We start from the raw sequence: 27,853 nt of genomic DNA on the forward strand, positions 1-27,853 counted from the left end.
GTTTTGATCCAAGAGACAACTGGTCAAAGTTGAAACAAATTCACAAAAGGCAGACTTAAGAGAAGGGGCTTTGTTGTGAGGTCACCATGACCTTTGACCACCACTAACCAGGTCATCATTGAGTCCAAATTAATGTTTGTGCCAGATAGGTGTTCCTGATATATCTACTTCACAAGAACATCAGGTCGCCAGGGCCTTGATCTTTGACCTTTAACCACCAAATTCTGATCGGTTCATCCTTGAGTCAGACTGAACGTGTCCAAGAAATTTAAAGGAATTCCCTAAAGGTGTTGTGGAGATATCGTGTTGAATGGGACGCACAGACTGACAGCCCGGAAACATGATGCTTCCTAACAGCGATGCGTGTCCACAAATGAGTATAATACAAACCCAACGCTGTCAAATCTGTGCTAAGACGTATTTGCAAATGTGGAGTGAGTCAAGGGGCTTCTGATAAAAGACGTCAAAAGATAGATGGACAATAGGTAATTGATCACCTCTCCTGTGAAATGTCACTATGAATCTTTATTTCCTCCACTTTCCTCCACAGACTGGCAAAAAAAAACACGATGGCTGTTCTAAAAGCACTGTTGCTGCTGAGTCATGTTTTAATTTACATCTGAAATGCTCTGTTATTAGCTGATCATTAGATTTGCATCTTGATACTTGTCGATTGACTGGACAGGCTGAATCGATCCGTGCGCATTTCTTTCTGGAACCTCATTTTGAAAGGGTGTTTTCCGACTGTGAGACACAAAGAAGCAAGTTAACTGTCGGTTCAGTCAGTTTTACTGCGGGAGAGTGACGCGCAGCGGAAACGACTGACTGGCTGTGAAAATTGGACTTGAAACTGTTTTCAAGGACAAAATGAAAGAAACAATTGTTCCCACAATGACGAGAGAGCAGGTAAAAGTGGTCTCAAAACATTCACGCCGTGCATTGTGTGCCAATATGGTTGACACGGTTGATAACTTATCTTATTAGATTTAATCTTTCGAGTATTATTTTGCAGTATTTCGTAAGTTGCAATGTCTATAGCTCACAATACACACAAATCAGTATTCAAGGAACATTTGAGTCATAAAAGAAAGAAAAAAAGTCTCTCTATTCTAGTGCTGTCCACCTGCCCTGAAATATAATGCCTGATACTAAATCCATGCACTGTGAGATATGTGTGTAATAAATCCCACAGAAATCTTTCTCCCTACACTCAGTCCATTGCTATGTTCCATGTGCAGTTGGTATCATGCTTTCCCCAAGTTGATGATTGATTTTGATCAATCAATCAATGAATCAATCAATCAATCTTCAGGTATATAGCATAAGTAATAGAATAAAATATGACGTAAATAAAAAGATAATTCAAGATGAAAAAACAAAAGACCCTTTAAGAGCAGAGACAAAACTAAATCTTGACTTTTTAAAAGACACATAAAGTAGAGAAAACTGATCCATACACTAGAATAAAATTAAGATTAAAAATCAGGTAAAGAGAGCAAGTAAGAAAATTTCAGTATTTCTATAAACGTCCAGGCAGAATTATCACACATTAGGTTGTTAAAAGCTTCCTCTGACAAAGAAGAGAAACTGCCCAATTCTAAATGGCTCAGTAACAAAGCCGCACTGTGCAGCTAAACCATTTATCTGCAGTTAAGCTCTTACGGATACACACAGACTCTGCCCTATGATCTGTGCAAGGAATAATTCACAGAACTTAACATGTCAACAACAGCACAACACTCAACATGCGGCTCGAGACGGAAATTAGCCTTGGTTCAATACTTGTCTATCCTCTCACGGCCTGAACATTTTCCACCCGGAGTCATTTCATCAGATTCAGCAGTTTTTAATGAAATGTTTATCATGTAACCACCATTAAGTCATTAGCACATCAGTGTGGAGACTCGGGTCTAATTACGTTTAATAAATAAAATAGAAAAGTGGCATCTTCTCTGCTGCTTTTGAGTAAACAGAGTTCACAGTTCTTGACATGGGGTGACATATAACTTCAACACATAGTTTTACTGAAAATGAGATACTAATGTGTGTGTGTTGCTGAAATAAAAAAGAGGCTTTTCTGTACTAAGTATTTATATCAATAAATAAATCAGTTAAAGGCTATAAATGATGTTATTTGCAGCACTTTTAAAGATGCAAAACATCTGCCAAAGATCATTTAGATTCAGTGTAGGAGACAGTCCCAGCATGCAGGATTCAACGAGGCATGCTGGTAGAGCAACATGCACTTCTATTACTGTGCTAATTATCTGAGCTGCATATACTTTGTAGTGTAATAACGCGGTCAAGTGTATCTCTCGTGCCTGCTGCACATTAGGGGATAATCGGGTCGATTTCAGGTCTGATGTAGTCCTCCCGATGGTCGCTGGGGCGTCACAGAGTTAAGTCTGATCCGAACAGATTATCTGGCCGAATGATCCTGTTTGATATTTATGAATCGAAATCTGGGCGAATCGTGTGGTACGAAAGGAACAGCGAGGGAGAGTGAGCTGAACAGGAAGTGTCACCAACCGGATGTTGTGTGCCAAGGTCTTCCCTGTTAAAGCCCGAACCTCTGGAACAACTTACCCATTAAAATCTTTAATTAATCATCAGACCTATACTGAGTTTTCTTTTGTGTGACTTTATTTTATTCCCCTCTATATGAACTGATTACCTTTCTCCTGTTTTGATTGCTGTTCTTTTAAATCCCATTCCCATCTGTGAAGTGCCTTGTGACTTTGTTAAGAATCATTGTTATGTTTTATAACTTAAAAATGGCTGCCTACGGTGTGAATAAGACTTTCGCTTCCCGTAACAGGTGGAAGGAAAAGAAAAGAAGGACAAAGAGTAGCACAGAGTATGATTGCCTGTTTAACGCGTCCTGTTGTTTGTGCTAAACATTACACAAACAAGCACAGCCAGCCGACGACGCCCGCAGTCCTCCTCTGTATTTGTATTTACTGTGAAGTCACATCTGATTGTTTCTGAGTCTCCATTCAGAAGTCCTTTGTCCTCTAAGTCCTCCAGTGCAGCAGGCGTAAGGAGAATGACTAGACGCAATCTGCTTTTCATTAGTACGTCCTTGCTATGGTCAGTCTCCTACATTACTTTGTGTGAATGTGGGGGAAAGATAATCGTAACAGTGAAGAAAGGAAACAGGATGCTGACTGTGGGCAGCGTGGGGCCCTGCAGCATCAGCAGAATCCGCAGTTCACAGAATCTGCATGTCTTTAGACTGTGGGAGGGAACATGTGAGGGCCGCAGCCGTCCTGTGGACTCGAGAATATTGCTGCTTTAAAGAGACACCGCTAACTTCTTCACCACTGGTACTTCAAGCTGTGACTGATAAGAACCAGTCAGGAAGCGTCTCTATTTGTGCCTCTCCATGCTTTAACGCAGCTACGGAGTTTTCAAACCACAATGGGGCCAACTTTTGTTTCCCAATGTCTCTGTCACAGGGGCTTCTGAGAAATATAAAGTTAGAGGCAGAGCATTAAACCTGTTTTTGGTGTGTGTGTTTGTGTTTGTGTGCGTGTGTGTGTGTAGGAGAGGGGGCAGAGCGCTGAGGCGTGGCTGCTCGTTTTATGTCTTTCTCCTCTCAAGTCCTCAGTTTGTAAACACATTGCCATTATGGGTAATACGTGCATGATGTGAGGCAGGTTGTTCAATTATGACCACACAAAAATTATATATGCAGCACTCAGCGAACACCTGTCAGAATGTGCAAGATGGACAATTACAGTCCTGGTGTTGTGTATTTTCAGTCTTATTTCTGTGTCATCATTCTGCCCTGTCCACACTAATACGGATATTTAGCTTCTTCCACTGCGTTTGCGGCTCTCATCCACAAACTGTGTTTTTAAAACTGAGACTTCAACAAAAAACTCTGGTTTCCGTCTCCATGTGTTCAGGTAAAAGCGAGCGTTTGGGAATTTGACGTCACAGCTTACATTGCGCTGCTCGGTCTAATTACAAATTTGCAGCTACATTTAGCATCACTGCACCAAATTACCGACAATCACAGGCATCTGCCCAATATGACTTGGACCATAGTGTTCTTCTATGGTATTTAACGGACTGTGGACTTTATCGCCACCTACTGGCCCGGCATGCTTGTTTGAGTCTTTGCAGATGTTTTTGTGTTCTTCTCTGGATGGAGATATTTTTGTAAATCAAATGTCATGTGGACAGAGGAGAAAATGATGATTTAAAAATATCCACAGCAGCGTAGATAAGGCATAAGTAACAGGACTGTTGTTCATAACATTCACAATACTTGGCAGCGGTTCTCTGGATGAATTTATCTGTAGCATCCGTAACTTCCCCCATCCCACCGACACGCCGATTTTAGTCTGTGAGAATGTTCATTTTTCTCCACATCTATGAAATCCATGAGACATTCTCCACTACCGAGCAGTGATCTGTTAAACAGTCCTCTGGGCCTTCAAAATGACTTCAGTTTAGACACACAGAATGAAGAGTAATACATCTCTGGGTGGCTTATCTGAGCAGAGGCCTTGGTAAACTGCCAACTTCTTAACCCCGCGACAGAGTAAAACCCACCATGGGCTCGCTTTCCATCAGTGTAGCTGACAGAGAATTTTTAAGCGTTGGCATAAAAGAGCTGAAATACTGACTTATTATGACCATTACAACGCGGTGAGCGCGAGCACTCTCAGAGAAAATCCACCAGTAAGCAGAGGCTGATTTCATGTCTTGGATTCGAAGAGCATTATAGAGGGAGACAGGGTATGTTTACTACAACCCCTCTGGCACCGGATCAAATACTCAAGACGGATAGCATTCTGCCTGGTCTGCCACCGCAGCATGTAATTCCGATTTTTTGCCATCTGCACTGAAATAACTACTTAGATTACAAGCAGCAACAGACCTAATTTAGACCAAACAGAACACTACAGGGACGGAGGAAAGTTACAATATCAGAGAGTACAGTGAGAGCATTGGTTGGACTGGGCCGAGGTATGTTTTTCTCACACAGGGGTGTTTCAGCGCATGAAGAATATGCTGCTAATGCAACAATACTGAAGATTAGATCTTTTTCCAATCAATGTGCAAATGGAAAAGAGGACACTGAAGATTAAAAGCATTGCCTGGTGCAATTCTGTGTGTGCATGGAAGCGGAAGCCTTTTACCTGTGAGGGAGCGCTTGCGACTTGTGGAGGTGCCACATCCTGTGCATTCGGAGTACTTGGACCATGCAGTTAGAGTGCAGTCATCCTTGCAAGCCACCCGACACTCTCTGAACTGAGGGGGCAAGGGGCCAGCCCATCGCAGGCACTCCGTCATATTGGCTGAATCATCGCTCTCCCCGACACAACTGACTCCTGGAAACACAGAGAGGGGGGGGCAGGAATGTCATTTCATTTATACAAACAAAGCACCCATAACAAATGACACCTCACCACGTTGACTTTCAGTCAGGCATGCATCTGTATGGTGATTTAAGCTTTATATATCACTTTCATATTCGGTTGATTGTTTGGTTGAAAATGGCGCAGAGATGTTTCTACAGTCCAGTCATAGCATAAGTCAAAGTAATGAAGAATATCCCCGCGCTGCTTTAATGTTAAGATCTATCGAAATGCTAATTCAACCTTCAGGCACAAACACTTCTATCACACTTCTTAAGATAAGTGTGATTTATTGAATGGAACAAGACATTCATAATAACAGATCAACATCAAAGTGAGGTACTTTAGACAGAATGATGTATATACCAACTAATCAAAGTGCTGGTATCAGATTACAGAGGAATAGAGACGTCACAATGCAGTACTATAACTGCCATGTGTGGTTGTGTGTGTAGGAATAATTATGTAGAACGCACAGATGGGTTAACTGGTCTGATGCAGCAGTGAATTCACTGGGAGCAGACATCCAGTCACAGTGAGGCTACATTTGATAACTTTGGAAAATACCCCCGAACAAGTTTCTTTTGCAATTTTTTCCATATCTCCTACGGCGAAATTGAAACTGTCAGAGGAGTGAGGCGGCTCTTTGTCAGGAAAGGTAGATGAAGTCAAGGGGGAAAACAGAGTATAGACTGAATATAAGTTGTTCTTATATAAAAAGAAAAACTATATTAAAAAAAAAGAAAACTATGTTGTGATTTTCCCTTTCATTTTGAGGCTTATGGTGCATTTATCAGACCAAAGAGCAACAGCATCTACCTACTAATTCAACAAACGTCTGTCTGTCTGTCTGCCTGAGAATGCATCGTTCATCATATTGACTTTTCACTTGCTATGTTTATTCTTTGTGTCAAATGCGGTGCAATTTTGGCAATAATATTCTAATGAAAATAAACAGGGAAGTAGCACTCTGTAGCAGTCAGTGGGGGTGATCTGTGTCAGTCAAACAGAGTTGAACATGTCTTGTTCCACATCCTCGGATAAACTACTGCAGCGGCCAGCTACTGGGTCAAATGATAATTAGATTATTTTGATTTCACCATTTTGGAATGAGACAAACACAGCAAAGGGGCTGATCTCCATTGTAAACATTCAAACAATCACTTTGCCAATTTGTCTTCAAAGTAAAAGCACAACGTTCGTTTTATTGCTGTAATGCTTAATACCAAGCTGAATTACAAAGGTTGAATTTTGAAAAGTTGTGAACTTTGGTCTGATGTATGAAAAAATAACAGCAAGTAAAATCATTTAAACGTATATATAAACCACATACGTGAACAGTAATAAAGAAAATTCCGTTGAGTTTTATGAAAAACATTGACTATAAATTCTTTATTGCCGATAAACCAGGATGATGCAAAGTTTTCGAACTTCACTCTGCACCATAGACCATAGAAAGCTCTGCACACAACTAAAGGAATAATTCTGAAGTAGCTCTGGAGGATTACCACGGACCAAGAAACAGGCAACCTTCCAAACAGGCAGGTTCAGAACAGACACGGCACTAGTTCATAAAATGTTAAAGACACAGTGCAAGTACACTATTGGCTTTTCGTCAAAAGACAAATGGGGTTATGCTCGACAAACGGTTGAATAGATTATTTCATTGCATAATAGAACTGCTTGTTCAATATCCTGGTAAACAAAACCAGCTCCGCAAATAAAGACGAAGAGAATGTCTTAGGAAGATACACCAGTGTCACAGGGACTCTCATTACTATGCAAACACTTGCAGAAGGTCGAAAAAAAAATCGTATTAACTCTACAGGGCGAAGCTGTGAAAAAAAAAAAATTTCTATTGTTCCTATTCTCAAGATACAGACCTCGCAAAAACCCACATGACTTCTAAGTTTCTCCCATTTCATGCCTCATGGTAACAAAGCGAACAGAGGAAAAAAGTGGTACTATTGTCTTTGCCGGATGTTAAAAGTCAGTGTGAAGAAAGTGACATGCTATAATCAACAGATCCGAAAGGGAGCGAAAGGAATAATTTCACTGTTTCCAATACTTGACGTTTCTGTCTGCATTGTACTGCAAGAGTAAGTCTGGTTCAGCCCAAGCTAGGAAGGAACGCACATGAATGAGGATTAAAAAAATGGTTATTAAAGCAGCTGGAATTAATTAAAGACAATAAATAAAAAGTAAAATTAGAACCAAACAAGGACGTGTGAGGACACGCCGTCTCTGCAGTGTGAGAAGAAGGGAGGAGAAGAGCTTTGTCAGAGGAGACAGGAGCGGTGCTAAATCCTTTTTTTAACTCTTTATTAATAGACATTTTTCACATTTTAACTACAGTTAGCAAAAAAAAAAGAAGGAAAAATAAAGAACAAAGTACAGAAGAACAGACAAATGTGACGTGTTGGGATCGACTGAAGGTTAAGGCAAGCCTGCCTAATCTAAAACAGGGTGCCACTCGTGATTCGTACAATAATGAAGAGTGATCTGTTGTATTGGTTTAATAAACATCTAAATCAATTCTTTTAAATCAGTTATTGTGCCTGATACTTATTTCTTTTAATAAAAAGCCCAAAATGAAGATAAAAGACTTTTAATTGCGAAGTCGAAATCTAACTTATTCGCTTTTAACAGTTTAAATGATAAGCAACAATTAAACATAACCCAACTACACTATTTTAACACTAAATAACAGTTTCAGGGCCAAATACCACAAAACATTCCAGCTCCAAACATTGGTACCCAACCCTCGACAGGAGAATCTGCACAACCCTCAGATACATTGTCCTGTTGTGCACAGTGGGATGTAAGTAAAAGCGATGTTTGAGGATTCACTGATCCACAAACATGCCTTTTATCCGTTTTATTGATTTCTATTTGACTTTTAAATTTTTGCCCTCTGACAAAAACAGTTGGGTTTCTACTTGCTGAGAATGTGTAGGAGGGTCATTTGCATACAAGGGCTTTACAAAGGCAGCGCGAAAGGAGAGGATAGTTATTATTAATGCGCCGTTATGTAACAGCGATTGCGGATCACAGCGAAAACACAATATTTCATTTGGCAATGTTTAGGTTAAACACTGATGATAATACAACGGATGTTATTGGGGCCTTTTAAGGTGCATCTTATTTTTCTTTTTAACAAACCTGTTTAAAGAAAACAACTAATAACGAACACATGCTGCAGTATTAGTCCAATTAGCAGCACAGTGGGGATAATGATATGTCCCTGCTGGCATTTAGTTCTGTCCATTTACCACGAATAGCCCTCTGTCTTTACCCAACCCACTCCAGCAGTGACAACCCCATTCTGTCAGCGCCGGCGTCTTTTATTAGCCGAGCTCAGCACAGCAAGCACTGACATTCGGGTTTTTAACTCGCAGCCAGCCATTTTTTAACATAATTATTCCAGCCCCTGGTTGCCCGTGTCTATTTGTGTGGCCTTTCACATCATCTCCTCTCACAAAGCGGTAACAACTTTTGTCACGGTGTCTCAGCGACTGACAGGGATCATCCTTAATTATACAGCTGCTCGGAAAGGTGAAAATCTTGGAGGCTGAGAGGACACACTTTGAAGAGGCCTGTCACACACAGGTTTAAAAAAAAAAAAAAAAATTCTCTTTCACCGGTAAGAACTCTTAGATAAAAAGACGTTTTTTTAAAATTTCGTAATCGAGTTTCCTTTCAATTGTTATAAATCCAGCTCAGAACATTTTCTATTATTACCCTTAAAACTATCCAGATGAATCCCCCCTCCCACCATAAATAATATCCCTGCTAATTGACTCATATTAGGATTATATTCCTCTATGTGATGCCCTATGAAGAGTAATGAAGATCGGCCTCATCGTGGCCATTAAGTCTCATTTTTTCATCAAAAAAAGATAATCAGCGTGACACATTTTCTATTGAAGAATTTCTCAGTACAGTTCCAGTGCTACTCAGGGACGGATACAACACACCCAGATGGTTAGGAGACACAAGTAGAGCGAGTAAAGACACAATGTTCTGCAGTTAGGCTGAAATCCATTAGCTCAAGTTATCGGCTACAACTTCAGACATTTTCCAGAGGCACTGCACACAGAGACATTTCCCTTATGGCAAGGTTAGCGATTCATCTTCTAAAATCCATCCATTCAAATGGCAGTGGTGGAGGAACGTACTCAAACATGTTACTGAAGTAAAAGTACAAATAAATAGACCATTGTTATAGAATATAGGACAAGATGGTGAATATCCCTTGCAAGTTTCAAGGTCATCCACTTTAGTTAAGTTGCCAACAGCCAGCAGATGTTAGGGATCACGGGCAGATTGTCACTCGTGTACTTTAGTGTCATTGGGCGTTAATCAATAGACACCTTCTGCCACGGCAGGCCCACCACAGGCTGATCAGACCTGGGTGTGTGTCCCCAACATCTTGGGGCCCAGTTGGAGACTTTCCTCCTGATCCTAATGTGTTCTGCAGTCTGTGAAGTTTCTTTTAAAACCAAAAAGTTTACAAGTAAAAGTAAGTATTTGCTTTTAAATATACTTAAAGTAGTAAAAGTAAAAGTATTTGCCAGTGTAGCCTATTCCCTAAGACCACTGTCAACTACATATTTAACTGTGTCAACTGTATATTCTGTTTAATACAATAATAATACAGACTCTGTAATAAAAAACACTGCAGATGATGCTGCTGAAAATTCATTCATTCATATTGATTATTAACTGAATCTCTTCTGCGTTCATTTCTGATGTTTCCTCTTCACCAGGGATGCTGCTGCGGGAGGCGGGGTCAGTGGACCCATTCCCCTCTAATTACTTTTAAACGTAAAAAAAACCCCACAATTTCAGCATGTTACAATAATGTGCATTAAGTAGAAAGTACAGATATTTGCTGATATAGTGGAGTACAAGAAGTACCTGTAAATGAATCTATATCAAAAAAAATACTTAAATACAGTATCTATGTGAATGTATTTTGTTACTAATGTTAATCTAACATTGCGTGTCTGTGGACTGTGGGAGGAAGCTGGCGAACCCAGAGGAAACCTACGCAGGCTCAGGGAGATCATGCACACCTGGCACAGAAGGGCCCGGGTCGGCCCGGCAGGTTCAAACCTACGACCTTCTGGCTGTGAGGTGTCAGAGAGAACCACTGCTCCACCACGCTCTTCTCAAAACCCTCTCCCGTTCAACGCCTCCCATCTGTGACCCCCGGCATGTCAGGTCAGCATATGTAATCATAATCTACACCTCATTCTACACTTGGTCAGACATTGTTATTCAGTCAACATGCAGCCTTTTGTTGGACACACACACTGAGATGGGAGGTAGCATTTACTCAAGCCACGGGCATATTGGCTTTGTGAAGCACAGACCTATTCGCCTGCTTGTTTCCAAACCTCGCCACTGATTATTTACCTCATACACTTCAGGCCTGAGCCTTGGGGTTGCAATCAAGTATCCAGCAAACTGACAAGTTTTGAGTGGGCTGGAAAATCTCAGGTGGCTACTTGAACTTTTCTGTAACAGCTATTTGAATGTTTCATCATCACTTGCTATACACCCCGTTTCCCAGAGTTACACAATATTTACACAAAAACTTCAAATTTCCACCCAGACACTCGTGTAATTCTCCCAGAAGGGGCAACTTGGCAAATGACATGCTGCTCGCCTCGAGGAAAATAAAAGAAAACTGAACAATGGTTGTGTGCCGCTCAGTTAGTATTAGTACAGTGCAGCGCAAATGCCACTGATCACACTGAAGACAAAATAGTATATTCTTGTATTTAGGGTGAAACAATACCACCTCATAAACCCCATTTCCAAAACACATACAAGACATACTGCCATTCAGATCTCTGTACGCATGAAACAAAATCAGTGGACCCACGTAAATGGGGAACAGATCCACATGTGCATCAAGAGGCAGACACGGAGGCGAAGCCAGGTGAGCTGGAAGTGCCACGGTGATGGAGCTCCTGCTAACTTGTGAAATCGGGCTGCCTGAGGTGTGACACGGAGCTGCTGCTTATTACCACAGCAAATGTCAGAGCAGTCAGACGGGAAAACACTTCGACTGGATGTTTGTGGCCACGAGGACTCCGTCACCGTGTTCACGCTCTCTGCGCCTTCGTGTTGACGGTTTACATGTAGACATGGTCGGATAAGGATATTAATAAACTGTACTGAGGCCCAATACAATATTATTTATGAATTTTAAGTGCAATTTTCATCATCGTACATTTTTTATTGCTATCATTTGTACTTTAAAAAATGATGACAATTACCTATGACTTATAAATGACATAGCTGATTACTCTGAATTAATTAATTAATAATTTACACATATGCTGTAGGTTGGTTAATAATTATTTTAGTAAATCGAATGGTTTATTAATGAATTGCATCAGGTTTGTGATGAGTGATTGAATAAAAAAAAACATCACACGTTCTTGCCTTGCAGCCTGATGGGTTGACACTTATGTTGGTCTGTCTAATTATTCAGTAAATACACAGTAGGCTAATGATGCAAGTTTGTTTGCACAGTGAGACTCGATGTTTATTTTCACACTGCACTTTACTGCTGTTGCACTTAAGTGCCTCCACTGCTGCTAACAGGTTTAATTTAAAGCTGTATGTAATTGTGGTACGTTTCTGCAGGGCGTCACTTTTCCTGAGCAAAGAGTGTTCGTGGCCTGATGGGAACTGTGCAGTAATTCATAACTTTAAAAAATAGCAGCTTAAACTTTATGTGTTTAAGTGTAAAATATGTGGAAAAGCACCATAATCACCAATTTTCTTAGCCAAAGGTTTTAACAACACTCCCTGACCAAGGCTGGACCGGGCAGCTGGCAGACAGGGAGCTCTCCCGGTGGGCCGACGTGCCTGTTTTGTTTGTTTTTTAACCTTGACCAGTCCACAATATAGGGAGATTGGCACTTTGGAATTTTCTTAATTGACACTGGGCTTGACTTGGCAAAAAGTGCCAAGATGAGTAAGAGAAAACACAGGGGGAGGTGCAGAGAAACTACAAGCCAAAAGTGGCAAGTAGCTGCTGCCAGAACAACGAGCAAAACTTTATATAGTAATATGTTTTTCTGCAGGACCCTCCTCGGCACCCACGAGGAGAGGGACAGGGACAGGGAGGAGGATGAGTACGGAGGAAGAGTAGGAGTTGCAGAAGGAAGAGGCTAACGATGGGCTCACTGCCTGGATCAACAGTGAGTGAAAAGAGCTGCTGTGTTCTTACATAACAATACATTTCATTAACAATTATTTTACTGTAATCTTTACCTCTGCCACGGAAGTCATTTTCCCTTTGATCTGTTTGTTCGTTTGTGAGCATTTTGGTTTCGGGTCAGGATCAAAGGAGCAGATCCAGGACTTTTGTATTGTTTTTAACATTGTGAGAATTATGTGTGAAATATTTAGGGAATTGATATCTGTGAGTGTGGGAAATCTGGTGTAGCTGTATTGAATTTAGGTGTGCACTATACTGTGTTATACTAGTTTTTGTAATGTAAAATGTACATCATAAACTTTATGATATATAATGTTCTTCAAGATTTGCTCTACTTCAGTAACGCAAGCTTTCTACTTTTACGAATGCAGGTTCAGTTCATTAGTTATAGGTCAACGTTGCCATGTGGGGACGTCACAGTGGATAACACACCACACACACACACACAGATAATTAGTCAACATTTGCTGGCAGCTCATGTGAAAGCTATAGTTCTCTTATATTTCTATGGTGAAATATATGTCAATATTTTGTTAACCCCAATTCATTAACAGTGAGTCTGCTGGCAGCGTATGACTTGTTCATTAAATTATGAGGCAGCATAGGGTGAGCACTGCTCATTATGGGCCCGTGGGAGCTCGAGCAGTTGTTGTGTGGGTGTCGATTGATAAAATAAGTATAAGACATTCATGCATAAGTGTATGAGTTTGTCTATTAAACATTGTCTGTTTCTAGGACCTAAATGTTTTGTTGATCCAGCTTTTTTCATCAGGGAATCCAATAACTCTGGACCTGATTACTGCCAACATGCATACAGTAATGTGGAATTTGCAATGCTGTAAAAAACGTTTACAACATGTTCTCATACATGGCATTAAAACTATTAAAGGTAGCACTTTTCACTTTAAGTTTACAATTTTAAATATTTCTCACTATAAACAATATTAACGAAAATGCAGAAATCAGGCAACAGACGGAATATTTATATATATATATATATATATATATATATAATATTTTGCTTTTTCATGTTTCCTATCAAAAAATCAATAGAGTCAAAATAAAAAACAACAACACAATCTGTCCCTGTACACTGACTGAAGCCTTTAGTGAACACTGGGAAATAACACAACGTTGAATATCGTGACAGTAACTGAACTGAATGATACTGGAGTCTAAATTTCAAACAGAAATTATCTTAAAGACTATCTTAAAATGGAAAATACAATTTGAGTAAAGCCTCATATTTCATTATATTTAAATGTACTGTATGCTTAAACTATTGCATGTAATTACTTACATGTAAACTGTGTGTTTTCTATATAAAAGTAGTGACATACAGATAATTTAAGAAACTAAAGCTCTATCTTTGTACAGACTTTGAATTGATATCTGAATTAGATGGGTTTGCACTTACAGATGTCTGTTGTATATACAGGCCTCTGGCAGGGACATGCAGAATCTTTAAACGACATTGAATAGAATAATTGGGCAACCTATGGTATAACTTCCTGTCATTATTCTCTGATTCTGCCCTTATTCAATGTCTCCATGTTACTATCATGGCCCCATCCTCAATCACTCTGCCCTACTTCTGCCCCAACTTGACATTTATTTGTCCTTTTCATTGGGTTGGTTCAGCTAATCCACCAGACTCTGAAAAAAGTCTCAGTAGTTTAAACTCTATATTTAAATAGTTTGTTTCTGCCGACTGCCAATTCCAAACCCTCACTTGAGTTTTTGAAATGTCACAGGTATTTAACTTAATCATTTTCTAATCATATTCCAATCGGCAGCTCTAAAGGTCATTGAGGCTTACTCTTAACCTGGGAACACTACAGACACCTCTCACCGAAAAGTCAGAGAAATTCAATTGAGAAATGTCAGCCGCAATTATGCGGCCAACTAAACGCGAGCAACAGTGACGGCAGTAGAATGCTACCGAAAGTTTCTCGAGGCAGTACAGTAAACTTCACTATAGAATCGCACCAGTGGCTGGAACAGCCAGTTTCTGGGATTTATTGAGACATTTGCTCTCCTCTAAACGAGTCTGAAATGATCCAATTAACACTTTGGCTTTTTAACGACTTGGGCCAGTGGCAGTCGTTCTCACAACTGCACTCAGAGACAAACTCACAGTGGTTCTTAACAAAGGACGCTGCATGGGGATTTTCACAGCTCGGAAACACATTCGTACATTCACGTTCACACATGGCTAACAGAAACACGTTTTTTCCATTTAGCAGGAGTCATGCCACTCACACAGATTCACGCGCAATTTTACAGTTTGATTTGAACGTGTCAAAAATAAATGGCGCCACCATTTAATGGTCGACAGTCAAACATTTGCAAATGGAAACAGAGCTGCAAACAAAGTTTAATATTCATCTGTGTGCAAATATATATATATATATATACAGCTCTACAAAAAAATCCAGAGACCAGTGCAGGATTATCTGTTTCTCTGGTTTTACTAGAAAACTGATAATCATACTGTAGGTAACTATTAAAATAAAATTAACATTTGTCTTCTGTTTAAACTCCTGACAACTTGTTCTCCCAAATTCCAGACTCAACAGACACTGAAATTAGGTGTCTGTCATACAAATCTGGAGCGGACAATTTTTTCTGGATTTATGCATATTAGAAGTTAGGAAACAAAAGAGACTAGATGCAACATTTAAAACATACAAATGTGATTCACAAATGAAACATTATTTTCACAATATACTTCAGCAAAAAGTTCACACTAACGTAACAACACTATAGCATCATTTTAAAATCTCTTTGGTTTTCACGAGGACATGGACTGCATTTTTATTCTGGATGTGGCATTGGTCTGTTTTGTGTTTCATTATTAATGGCATGTGTTCTGTTTGTGTGAGAATTTTCAGTGTTAATTTTGTGCACCATAAATCTCAGAACTCGCACAATGTCAAACTTTATGATCCAAGAATCTCGAGCACGTGTTCCATCATTCCATCAAAAATCTGGACGGGAAGGGCACTGCAGCCAAACAGGTTGTTTATGAATGGTTTTATACACTTTATCGTGCGAGCTAGGTGAGATGAAATGATTAAAGTGATTATAAAAAACTGCCTGAACGCGGCTGGTTATTTATTTTCAAGCTGCTGCCAACGTGTGCTTACGGCCATCTGCCTTGCTGCACCCATTAATAAGAAAGCGGTGCTGCGGTGAGATCATTGAGACAACAAACAGAAAGGCTCGACTCATTACACCCTGAGAACAAATCGCCACCTTCTTTTGTTTCCATCACCTGCTTGTTAAAGGAGCAGTTCTGAAAGGACTATTAGGTTCCTTATATCAGGAAAGTAAAGAGATGGAAAAGCAAAGCTTAAATTGTGATATAGCAGCAGCAGCAGCAGCAGCAGCTGCTGACGTGGGGAGACTGTAATAAGTCAGGGAGAACACTTGCCTCTTGTTTCTAGACCATTTCCACAGGCTTCTCCTGGTCCACCTAATCCACGCTGAACTGATTCTGGAACCAGAGTGCAGCTGTGCCACTTGTGCGTCCTCCACCTACACAGACACACAAAGACAGAGAGACTTTAGTTTTCATTAACACAGCAGGCAACATTTATCTAAAGGCTTTTTTAGGTAATTGGTGATATGGATGATATGCAGCCAACATGTCACCTCTACAATGGCAGCAATCACAACTTGTTGAAATTAAAATGGAAGGAAAATGGTAAGTTCGTGCTGTTTGTGTCAAATTGGCAACAGGGATGACGTAAGTAAAAACTACTGAAATAAAAGCAGATACCGATACTGGTCTTTGAAAGGTTCATATCAGTCAGTCTCCAAAAATAAATACAATAAACAATACATAAACATATCCTGTGATTCCGTTACACAACCGTCTTCAGCTGATTTATACTGTTAAATGGTATTGTTATTAAGAAATATTGGAATATATGTTGTTATATGTTGCTTGACTTAAAAAGGTAGAAAGAGACTGAGGCTCTATTGTTTTTTGACTCAGATTCAGAAAATTTCCCAAAAGGGCAAATCCCTTTACAGTTTATCTGATTCATGTAAAAAGAATAAATAGAATTTTAAAAAACAATACATAAACAGAAACTATTGTTTTTTGTGTGTTTGTTCTGCAAAGTATCATCCATAAAGACTGCCTTAAGGCCCTTTCAGAGTTTCCTGTTTTGTTGTTGTTTTGTTGACACCTACTTAAAACAAGCTACCTGACTGTTAAAACACTTAACGTGCCTATTTGACTTGAAATGTGTTGTAAAAAGTGTCATGTGAACTTGCCTCATATGATTCAAGGAACTCTGACACACACTAGAGTGTAAATATACCAAACTTAGGCAAAATGAGCCATAACCATGTGTTGTGCTTGCACTTTGCTCCGTGCAGCGAAAAATACTTTAACAGAGAGCATCTAATTGGCTTATTTTAGAGCAATGTTTTTTGTCTATATCAAATTTACTATAACAGTTTCTTGAGGCTTTCACCACCAAACTTAACAAACTAAATAAAACGCTGCCACGTGTAACACCAGTTAAATCAGTGAGCAGAATGAAAGTACTGTGTCAATTGCCTTGGTGTGTAATATTTACGCCATCACAAAAGCACATGCATATGTTCAGTGAGCGAATAAATGGATGATAGCTTGTCCTTGGTGAAGAAAGGGAAAGGCCTAGTTATAAATGGTGCTATTACCTGAACACTGGACAAACTGGAAGTGATTCACACTCTCTCTCTTCATACAGGGTGTCGGGACACTCTTGACCTCCATCAGCAGACCTCTGAATGATGGTCCTGTATCGAGACTGCGTGGCGGCGGTTGCATTTTCTGTCGAACGTGAAACACAATCTTCACAATAGGCTGCGTTCGGCGGCAGATCACTTGCACAAGTTGAAGTTAAATGATTTTTTTCCCCCGAACGAAGAGAATGTAAGATGATGCTGAGGCAAACGTCTGCGACAACAAAACAAAGGCAGACACAATGACAACCGGTGGAGTCTAATATCTGGAAGAGACGACTGGAAAAACAAGTCGCCGTGTCAACGGTGATCTGATCCTGATTAATGTGCCCTTGTGGCTGTGATGTCCTCCACTTCGCCGCAGTCTGTTTTTGGACACACCAGCCTGCAATAGCTTCATTTGGCTGCAGCTCCAAGGCCCATTACACAACACTAATTACTAAACATTGAAAATGGTGCAATTAAGAAAGTGATTACATCATCAGCGGGCCCAACGGACTACAGAATATTTACAGAGACAAGATGCCTGCTCCAATCTTTTCCAGACAATTACGTACTTTCTGATTTCCACGATATTTAGTGGACGCACATTGAAGCCCATTAAATATCCATTTTCCTCTTGATGTGTCAGCTTAATGTAACGGCCAGTTGAAGCCCTCACTTGAGTGCAATTGTTGAGACACGAGGGGGACAACACATTAGTATTTCAATATTTAGATTAGCTATCACTGTAAGTTTTGGATCAATCTGACATTTAGTTTCTCAATTTAGTTTTTAACTCACATATCCTAACTCTATTTGCAGGGAGCTTTTACACAAACGTTGCTAGAACAAAGTTCATAGGAACTCGTGTAAGGATCTACCTGGCACACAGGTTGAAGGGCAGGCCGTCCATTCACTGAAGGGCGTCACGATGCAGTCCTTCTTGCAGGGGAGCAAACAGGGTCGCACGGTGTCGGGACGAGAAGAATCCGAGCACCTAAACGTACAAACAGACAAACAAGTGGATTTAAAACTCTCCTTATCCCCCCCGAGGCGATAAATGATAAACATCCTGAGTGTCGTTGGTAACAGGACAGTGTAGTGAAACAACTGCCCTGTCCTTGACATCACACGTCTCTCCACAGAAAACATGATTGATTACCCCCTTTATGCCCAACCAAAAGGTGGACAAATGTAAAAATTTACAGTCCTCTCACACATTCAGCTGCTTCCAAGGGTACAAATTGCTCCATGAAAAGAAAAATTCTCCCACTACGCCAGCGTGCACTAACTGCTCATGTTTTATGGCTCGTAATACATTGTCAGTTTTAAAACTGGTCTTAAAGCTGCACCACATCGATATTTCTTTATATTAACAATACGTCAAGTGACAAGTGTGAAAAGTGGAGCTCGTGGTGACAAAACCCACAGAGATCATCACCTGACTCTGCAGCTCTGCCTCAACGACCGGGTGTCTGTGTTTATTTACATGTACAGTACAGATACAGTCGTCTTTCTTTATTCTATCAAGGGGAGCGAGCTTTCAGCGAGAGAGAAAAAAATCAATCAATCAATCCACAGAACGGCCGCTAATTAAACCCGAGAAAAGTGAGAATACGTAAGCTCTTTACTGATTAATCATTCCTGCCACGCCAAGGAGGTGCCATTAGCAGGTTTTAAGGACAACTTCCTGTTTCTAAAAATAGAAAATAATCATGCACTTCTTCCCTATTTATGCTACACATCTTGGGTAACTTTTCTGTAACAGGCCCTTAGGCTGCAATGTGTTCTGTTTGACGTGCAACCTTGAAGTGGAGTGGATTAATGCAGCTTTGTGAAATCAAATAAGTCATGAGCTTTGATGTCTTCATCAACCAGGAGCCAACTTACCCCAAACACACACACACACACACACACACACACACACACACACACACACACACACACACACACACACACACACACACACACACACACACACACAAATTGCAATATCTTTTCAGGGTGAGTGACGTCCCGACAACCAAATCCAGGTCTCACTGGAGCCCCAGCGTGGTGCCCCATCTTACCAACTACAGAAAGCCAGGACGCAGAGGAATGAGATCAAAGTACGCCAAAGCACAAGGAGGCAGGATACATAAAACTCATCCTTCCCCAGCCTTTTCCCTCCTCTTCTCTCCTCTTCGCAGTGATGTATGCCAGAGGGCATGGCAACGCTACGCAGCAGCTCGGGGAATATGGTACTCAGATTTACAGTCAGGGCCACGCTGATCAACTCTGACATGGTTGGTAACATAAAACATCTCCTTCTCGCACATTGTTTATTATTGCTTCAAAGATGGAATCAAATACTCAATTACTCCCTACTCAATGTAATTAATATTTAATCCTAAATAATAATGTCACAAGTTTTTTTTTTGTGTGTTCTTGGAGCCCAGCATTCACTGGCATGCGTTACCTGCTCAGACATTAATAACAACAACAACAAACAACAAACATAGCATAACGTACAAAGTTGAACATGTCTTCTTCCACATCCTCGGATAAGTAACAGGAACTGGTGGCCAACAGGTCAAAATTAAACAAACTCAGTTTCTTTTGAATGAATGAAAACAATTAACTATTAAATCTTCATTGTCAATAAACCAGGTAGGATGAACACAACAAAACTGTTTGAGGAGGATTCACTATAGGAATAATTCTGATAAACAATTCTTTGAACAGGCAGGTTAAGAGCAGACACTGCGAAATATTAAAGGTCAAACTTATTACAACTGCTTTTGTTTGTAAATTATTATTTTATATTTAATATGTTACAGGGTAAATTAAGGAGAGTTAAAAATCAATCGAATGTTCAGTGGAAAGCTTTGTAGTAATGCCACGAAAAGAGCCACTAACCTTTTATTGAGCCACTGCTCACTGTGGAGATTAGTGCTAAGCATGAAAAGCTTCAATGTTTGCTGAATGAAGTGGCTTTTCTCAAAAAGCTAAACATCAATTGTATTCAGGGAGCATCTGGTCCTCAGGTAGGAACAATGTCTATTTATATTACCCCTGCATTTCAAAGATAAACAGGAGTTGATGTGGTGGAAATAAAGACATCAAAACTAACCTGCATGGATGTTGGACATATAATTGGCCCCTCTGTGTAAACTGTGGCCCATTCATTGCCCCTGATTTAGAAAAATCACCTGTTTATTCAAACTTAAGTGAAGCTCGACTAAATGCCCAGAAATGGAGAATCAGCTGTCATTGCTGTTGTCGTGATCGACAACTTCCTTTTCGTTGATGAGTCCAAGCAGCTGCTGCTACAGAGCGCTGGTCATGCGTTTACTTAAAGGTTCAGTGTGTAGAATTTAGTGACATCTAGTGGTGAAGTTGCATGTTGCAGCTAAATACCCCTCACTTCACCCTCCCCTTCCAAACATGAAAGAGAATTTGTGGTAGCCTTCAGTTGTCATAAAAACTCAAAGGTGTTTAGTTGTAGAGAAGACACGCTTCTAACGTACATATAAAGTATTTAAATTTAAAGGGCCCATTCTGGGGTAAAGAAAACAACTATTCATACAATTTAGATAAAACACACTAGTGAAAACATCACTAGGATTATTTTATGTTAAATTGCTGCCAATAGATCCCTTTCACCTAAATCTTACACACTGGACCTTAATTGATATTGTATTGATTGTGTCCAAACTGCACCAAATCTCACAATGCACTTCCTTGGGCCCTAAACAATACGCCTTCCAAGAGAGAAGCTGATAAGATGAAGGGTTCTTGAGATATGTGAGCCACATACAGACGGAGAATCCTGGAATTAGCAGATAATAGATAAATTATGCCAGGTCTGTATTGCTCTGTATGGACACAGTCAGATCCTGATGATGTCTCACACACATAGATGCCCATAAACACCCAAACTCACCTGATACCGACGGTCAAAATCAACTATGATGAACCACAACATTGCCTGTGTGTTCGGTGCTGTTCCCATTAAATTAACACCGCGACGAATTGATTTAATCCAAGACACACACTGTGCAGGTGAGATCTGTCGGCAGCGGCAGAAATGACAGTTTTCATTAAAGCCTCTGTGGCGGAAGATAGAGCGGGCGGAAGACAAAAGCCTCTCCATAATCCACTTTATGGCCCTGTCAATATTATATTGAGCTAAAGAAGGGCAAACTTTGTGAATTATTTATAAATCTATCTTCCTGTGGCGGGCCATAACATCATTACAGTGACAGCACAAAAGCCCTTAGCAGTGTTTAATATTGTATCGCTGAAAAAGGAGTAGATAATGGTGGAGCATAAGCAAAATGAATCTTAGGTTCACACACATATGCACGCGCACACACACATGCACGCGCACACACACACGCGCACACACACACACACACACACAAACATCCTAAACACAGCCAGAAAGCACAAAAGAAGAGTAGAAGGCTCCTGGGATGTAATTTCACAGTGCATCAAGTCATCTGGGTCATTTGTCAGTAAGTAAAAGCAGATTCTCCGTATCTTCAAGTAAGACACTTTTGGAAAATGGAGATTGCGCTCTTAAATGAATTTTGAGTCAGAGGAATGTGTTCCCCTCTCAACTCCTCCCCCAGATTTTACAAAGCTCTTTTATGCCTCAGCCGTGATTTACCATTCGCTTCTTTCGGGACTCGTTTTTCTGATATGTAAAACCAAGCAAAGCAGCCGTGTCAGATAGGGATAAGGAGACGGAGCTATTCTGTCAGTGGAATTTTCATATTGGGGGAAGAATTACAATAGACATCTTCGTCGGTGAATTTGACACATTGAGACAATTACTTAGAATGGAAAAAATATTGTGTTGAGCTGAAACAACACATTTAAATTGTTTTTTCTGTGGTTAAGCATGATATTGAGAAACTGTGTTCATCCCACCTGGTTTATCTGCAGTGAAGATTTCATAGTCAATGTTTTTAATGAAATTAAATGAAATGAATTTGCTTCTCGTGTGTGGTTTACATATATGTTTGAATGATTTACTGAGCTGTCTTGTTTTTTTCATACATTGCATGTCGGCTTTTTCAATGGTCTGTTAAGTAATCAACACAATCTCCAGTACCAAGTTTTCAACTTTTCAAAATAAAAATGGTTTGACCCAGTTGCCGCCCATATCCGATGGCACACTGACTACCACAGAGCCCTGGTCACCTGTTTATTCGAATTTTCTTAATATTGAACATATCACATCGCACCAAACTCGGCGCTGCACTTCTCTGGGCCATTACCAATCCACATGCCAAGCGTGGAGCTGATAAAATGAACAGTTTGCAAGATACACGATCTACAAACAGACAGACGTTGCTGGAATTAGTGGATACGTGAGCGAGAGCATAGAGGTTAAAATCATGAGAAAACAATCACGCCTTGTGCATTTCCTCTGGAGAATTTAGAAAGACACGTAGTTTTCCCAAGTGAAAACAGAAAATGACTGCCAATGCTCTCATGGACGATTCTGGTGCTGCAGTATTTCAACCCAACAGGCCGGACACATGTCTGCCTCAATGCTATCCAGAGCTGAACAGGAAGGAGGAAGGTGGTGTCTTATTGATTTCATCTGCCGACAGACCTTGAGAAACACGCCTGTTAGAAGATGCCTTCAGCCAAACATACTAAAGTGTAATGACGTGAAAAAACATCTCACTTATGAGGAAGAAATCAATAAAAACATTGTGCAGTTTATATGCACAGACCAATATTAAAAAAACATAAAGTGACGTCGTAGAAAAAGTGATTGAATTGCAGTGTTACAGAGCTACGATGAATATTGCATTACACATGAAAACTGATGCCTGGTCAGAGAGCGCGCACCTTTTATTTATGACAGCTCCGACATTCATCTTGGTGCAGGTGACCTTGCGGATCTGGACGCCCACGGCACATGTCGGGGTCCCATCCAACAAGCTGGTGCCATTGAGATCCATGGATGTGTCCTGGATACAGGGGCCCCAGGCCGAGGCCTCCCAGTAGAACACCACGCAAGGATGGTCGTTACAGACCCTCCACTCCTCCAGGGCTGGAGCTGTGGGACACTCCTTCCCATCTGAGCATCAACATACAAAGAGACCACACAGAATCAGAGACATGACGGATGCACAACTTTAGCCGCGAGGGCATGATTCAGTGTTCCAGCGATACAGTCCATCAGCCTGTTTTTGTCTTCAGATGCTTATGCGCAAGGTAACACAACGGTTAGTCCATGAAAGCATCATTATGTGCAAGTGTGATTTGCACAAGCCCTGAAATATATTCCACCCAAGGCACAAGCTGTAGTTAGTGGCTGGAAGTCAAATGCTAATATTCATCACTGACTGCTGGCAGCTTGGCAACTAAACAAATGTTTGTTTGAGGTTAGCTGAGCCGACACTTTACAAGTTCTTACTTGTGGAATTTGAATTACAAATGAAAAGTCGCGGTGAGGTCAGCGCAGACAGGACTTCACAGGCCATTTCCAAAATGCTGCCTCCAGCCACACGAGCTCTCCCCAGTCCCTGCGCCGTTTGTCATATATTTATTCATTATGAGGACACACTCTGTTCATTTCTATTATAAACCACAATGACAGTCACTGAGAGCAGGGGAATCTGTGAGAGCTGTGCGTGTGGATGCTGTAGACTGCAATAGCAAAGATAATGCGACAGGAGCACGTTTAGTTATTTTTTAACATGACGTTATCGTTTATTTTTGCAAACAGGTGACGCTAATGCACAAAGGAAAATCAGAACTTTTACAGGTTTGTAACTTTGTTTTTTAATCATGCATCTTATCAGTGTAATTTGTAGATCTGTCTTCGTGTATTTTGTATGTTTTGTGGTTTTGTGGGGGCTATGTAAATAGTTCAATGACAAAATATGAATTTAAATCAAGTTTTTTCCTTTAGACAGAGCTGTCTTACTGACACATCTGTACAACAGTAAACATAGTGACATAATGAACTGTATTTATATAGCACTTTGCTTTACAGTGCAAGTCACATTGACCCGTTCACACACATGTTCACACAGCCTCTCCATATGCATAGTTTTTCATACACTAACATACAACACCCACACACAACAGTCACCAGGGACCATTTAGCATTTCAGCATCTTGCCCAAGGACACTTTGGCATGTTGCCTAGGATGAGTTGAATCACAGCTCTACCTCCTGAGCCACAGTTGCATGTCACTTGTGGCTACGTTTACAAAGACATGTGCACACACATGTTCACCACCCGTACTCCTCCATGTTTCTCACAGTGGTGTGCACAGAACAATACACTTCTATCTGTGGCTCAGGAGGTACAGGTGGTCGTTGACGGTCGGTGGTTCCTCCAGTCTGCATATTGAAGTGTCCTTGGGAAAGATGCCGAATCAAATAGTACCCGACGGCTTTGCTGACTGTGTATGGTGGGTGATAGAAACAAGTATGAACGGGTGTGTGTGCATGGGTGAATGTACTGTAAACACCTTTGAGCGTTACATAAATACATTTACTTAATATGTATTGAGATAGGGACTGTGTGAAGTCTGAAGCATGAACCACACACACACACACACACACACACACACACACACACACACACACACACACACACACACACACACAGACAGACACACACACCTCTGTCAGCACAGTGTAGAACCTGTCTTAAAATGTGAGATTATTTCATTAGCTGTTATTGGTTATATGGATTAATGCGTTGTCGCTGGCTGTCAACTTTCTGCTGTCTGACTTAAAAACACAACACTTGGAGCATGCAGACATAAATAAACTGAGGGTCAATTTAAACTTTAAAAAATATATATATACACACAAATATTTAAAATAAATCTACAGAAACAAGAGCTAAAGTAGAGTCAGCATTTGTGAAGTGTTTGTTAGTTTCTTTGGTTTGATGTCCAGTGAAAGTATTGATATCTGCAGTCGTCCATTTTGAAAACATCACAGAGCAATTTGTTTCCTGGTTTACTGTACCACAGCAGTTTTTGTAAATACACTGAAAGTTGACAGAGTTTTCTGCAGAGTTAGCACTGCTCTGCAAAAATACTGCTGGACGTAAAGATGGACGGAACAAATATCAGAACTAATGCGGCAGAACCAGACATATTTTTTTATTCATTCTTCATTCCTTGTCAAACCCTTGTGCCTACATCACAATAGAAACATACTTACAGTGCAATTTATTTCTGTCCTTCTGAACAACTACATGTTTGTCTTAATAATTTTGAAACCCAATCTTTTTTTATTAATTAGAAAGTTGCATATAACACAAATACACCCTGATACAATCGAAGCCAGGGGTATTTAATTAAAATCCAGAGAGGTCCAGATAAAGAGCATCGCCTCCAGGGAAGATCCACAACGTCATAATGTCTAATTAACATTCTGATTCAGTGCAGTATATATTTAAATATTAGATGTATAAACATCTGTGTGTAGTCAACAACTGACAAATCAAATCAAGTATAATGTCTGTCCAGTCTTGATTATAAACTCTGTTTTCACTGTGCACGCCATGTGAAGTTACTTTTCTTACTTATTCTCGCCGATGTGATTGGCTGAGTGGAATCATGTGAGATGATTTCCATTGCAAACACAGCAATAAACACACTTCATTCAGTTAGAATGAAAAAAGCCAAAGAACCCATGGGGATGTTTCAGTACCTTTCCCTGGGATAGCCCTCACGGTGCGAGAGCGGCTCTGTCGGCCCTCGGAGCTCTTGGTGGCACAGCTGTGCGAGCAGGGCGACCAGGAGGACCAGGAGCCGACCACACAGTCTGCGGCACAGGCCACCTCGCAGGCCACTTCTGTGGGTGGAGGGTCATCACCACAGCGGCCGACCGGCACATCTTCCCCTGAAGAGGACGAGGTCAAATTAGAAAACAGAAAGAAGCACAGACATCAGACTTTGGGGCTCAAACTAATCTCTAGAATCAAGATCCTGAGACATGTTGCACTTGGAACCACTGGATTAAAATCAAGTCGAGCGTTACCATCACACTTCTAATCAGATAACAGGATTACAAAATGGATTTCATCCACATAAATGCATAATGCAGGACACATCCAAAGGTTTTTTTTACTCTGCTCACCCTGCAGTGCTCACACAGTGTAGAAGTATGTGGGTCAGCCACTTTGACATGATCCACCTGCCTCAGGTGTCTGGTGTTTCAATTGTTTACCCTTTTCAGTACAGTCTGCATGTTCCACCAAGGGTCGAGGGGAACGTGTACGTGATGAGGTGTTCAGCTGTGACATGGGAATAAGATCATGGATGGATAACAGTGTGATTTCGAGGAATAAATGTGGTGAGGCTAAATCATATGTACATGCAACCGGTAAGAGTGTAGGACACAAACATGGTTGTTCGTTAAAGATGCATACTTTGATGATTTTAGAAAAAAAAACTATGCTAAATGTAAGTTTTCTCTCAGGGTTGAAGTTTCCCGGCAAAAAGAAAATACGTTTTTGATCCTTGAGGAGAAAAAGATTTTCTCCTCAATGAAACACAAATGTCAAACACAAATAGAATTCCATTTTATTTAAAGGAAATTATAAGGCCTTCCCATTGGTATTCGGAGCTAGTTGAAAAAACTATCCTTCAGCCTTCAACTGGGAGCCACGGTATGAAATATTTATCACAGCTCCATGTTAACTCTTTCATTTAGTGAACCAGTGAAGAAAAGGAGCTTCTTTTCCGCAGCTCTGCACACAATAATCAATGTTAGATTGTGAGATGAAACTGTGAAATTACAGAAGAATATTCTCATATGATTGCTAATGAATGAATTCAACCTTTTGTGAAGAGAAAAAATCATTGAGTTTTTTTTGTTGATCCCTGCCCAGAGGTAGCCGAGTGCCACAGATTCCTCTACGGTCTCTCCGTCTAAGAGAGAGAGATCAATTCCAGAAGCAGGCATGCCATCCAGATGTCAAAACAATGCCAGCAGCAGCCGCAGCATTGTTTTTTTTATATATATATATATACGCTCACACACAGCAGTATCATTAACTTGGCTGAACTCTGCCACTACATCATGGAATATGGTTTAACAATAACAACCCCAGGGTGGATTTGTCATCAATTTGTCTTTTTTTACTTCTTCAAGCGAATACCCTCGATGCAGAGGAGGGCAGAGAGCAGACGTAGGTATGGTCTCATCCAATAGATGTGAAAGACTCCCTTGGGGGAGTTTGAAAGTCTTTTTGCCCGTAAAGTGAAGGCACCAGAGAGTTCCATCCTTCAAAGTAAGAGTGTGTGTACAGAGGGAGACGTTAGTCTGGCCCAGGTCCCACAGGCTACTGTAACGGGATGCATCATAACTTTCATTAGTGCCGAAGCGAACGGACGATGGATGGACTTCGACAAAGTTAACAAACAAAAATCAATCAGCTTTATAGGAAACAGGGATACGTGCCACAGGCGCTGTGAATCAACCTTTCTGACAGAGATCAGACACTGACACTACATGTCCGGGAGTTAAGACCCAT

The 27,853-nt window shown here is 40.6% G+C and overlaps 1 protein-coding gene across 1 annotated transcript in view; it reads right to left on the bottom strand.

Moving 5' to 3' along the window:
* thsd7ba (thrombospondin, type I, domain containing 7Ba) overlaps positions 1-27,853 on the bottom strand; it is a 140,457-nt gene that overhangs the window by 45,954 nt on the left and 66,650 nt on the right. The window contains exons 8-13 of the mRNA XM_035173650.2: positions 26,026-26,217; positions 23,191-23,422; positions 18,222-18,337; positions 17,314-17,446; positions 16,052-16,155; positions 5,154-5,345 (exon numbers count right to left, since the gene is read on the bottom strand). Coding sequence (XP_035029541.2) covers positions 5,154-5,345; positions 16,052-16,155; positions 17,314-17,446; positions 18,222-18,337; positions 23,191-23,422; positions 26,026-26,217 — 969 coding nt within the window. The remainder of the gene's footprint in view (positions 1-5,153; positions 5,346-16,051; positions 16,156-17,313; positions 17,447-18,221; positions 18,338-23,190; positions 23,423-26,025; positions 26,218-27,853) is intronic.

Source organism: Hippoglossus stenolepis, chromosome 13 (assembly GCF_022539355.2).
Source record: "Hippoglossus stenolepis isolate QCI-W04-F060 chromosome 13, HSTE1.2, whole genome shotgun sequence".
In the NCBI taxonomy this organism is placed as follows: domain Eukaryota; kingdom Metazoa; phylum Chordata; class Actinopteri; order Pleuronectiformes; family Pleuronectidae; genus Hippoglossus; species Hippoglossus stenolepis.